General features: G+C 74.9%; 1 protein-coding gene across 1 annotated transcript in view; it reads right to left on the reverse strand.

Moving 5' to 3' along the window:
- The window catches only part of P4HB (prolyl 4-hydroxylase, beta polypeptide), a 9,843-nt gene extending 9,548 nt beyond the window's left edge, over nt 1-295 (reverse strand). The window contains exon 1 of the mRNA XM_010568132.1: nt 149-295. Coding sequence (XP_010566434.1) covers nt 149-295 — 147 coding nt within the window. The remainder of the gene's footprint in view (nt 1-148) is intronic.

A 295-nucleotide genomic window follows, 5' to 3' on the forward strand; every position in this document is an offset into this window, starting at 1 on the left:
TGCGCGTGCGCAAGGCCAGGCGCGCGTGGTGGATTCTGACTGGGCCGCGGCCGCCGCCCTTTGACCCTCCCCGGAAGGGGAAAGGGGCTCTTCCGCCGCGGGCGGAGGGAAAAGTCCGCGGGGCACGTGACGTTGCGGGACACGTTACGGCGCGCGAGGCCGCTGGGCGGAGGTCGGGGTGAGGCCCCGGCCCCGTTATCGGTCCCCCCGGGCACCAGCCAGCTCTCAGGGCCGGGCCCGGTCCCGCACCACAGGAGCGTGCGGTGGGCGCGGCGTAGCAGTCGCTCGGCGTCAT

Source organism: Haliaeetus leucocephalus, unplaced genomic scaffold, assembly GCF_000737465.1.
Source record: "Haliaeetus leucocephalus isolate CR32 unplaced genomic scaffold, Haliaeetus_leucocephalus-4.0 Scaffold238, whole genome shotgun sequence".
In the NCBI taxonomy this organism is placed as follows: domain Eukaryota; kingdom Metazoa; phylum Chordata; class Aves; order Accipitriformes; family Accipitridae; genus Haliaeetus; species Haliaeetus leucocephalus.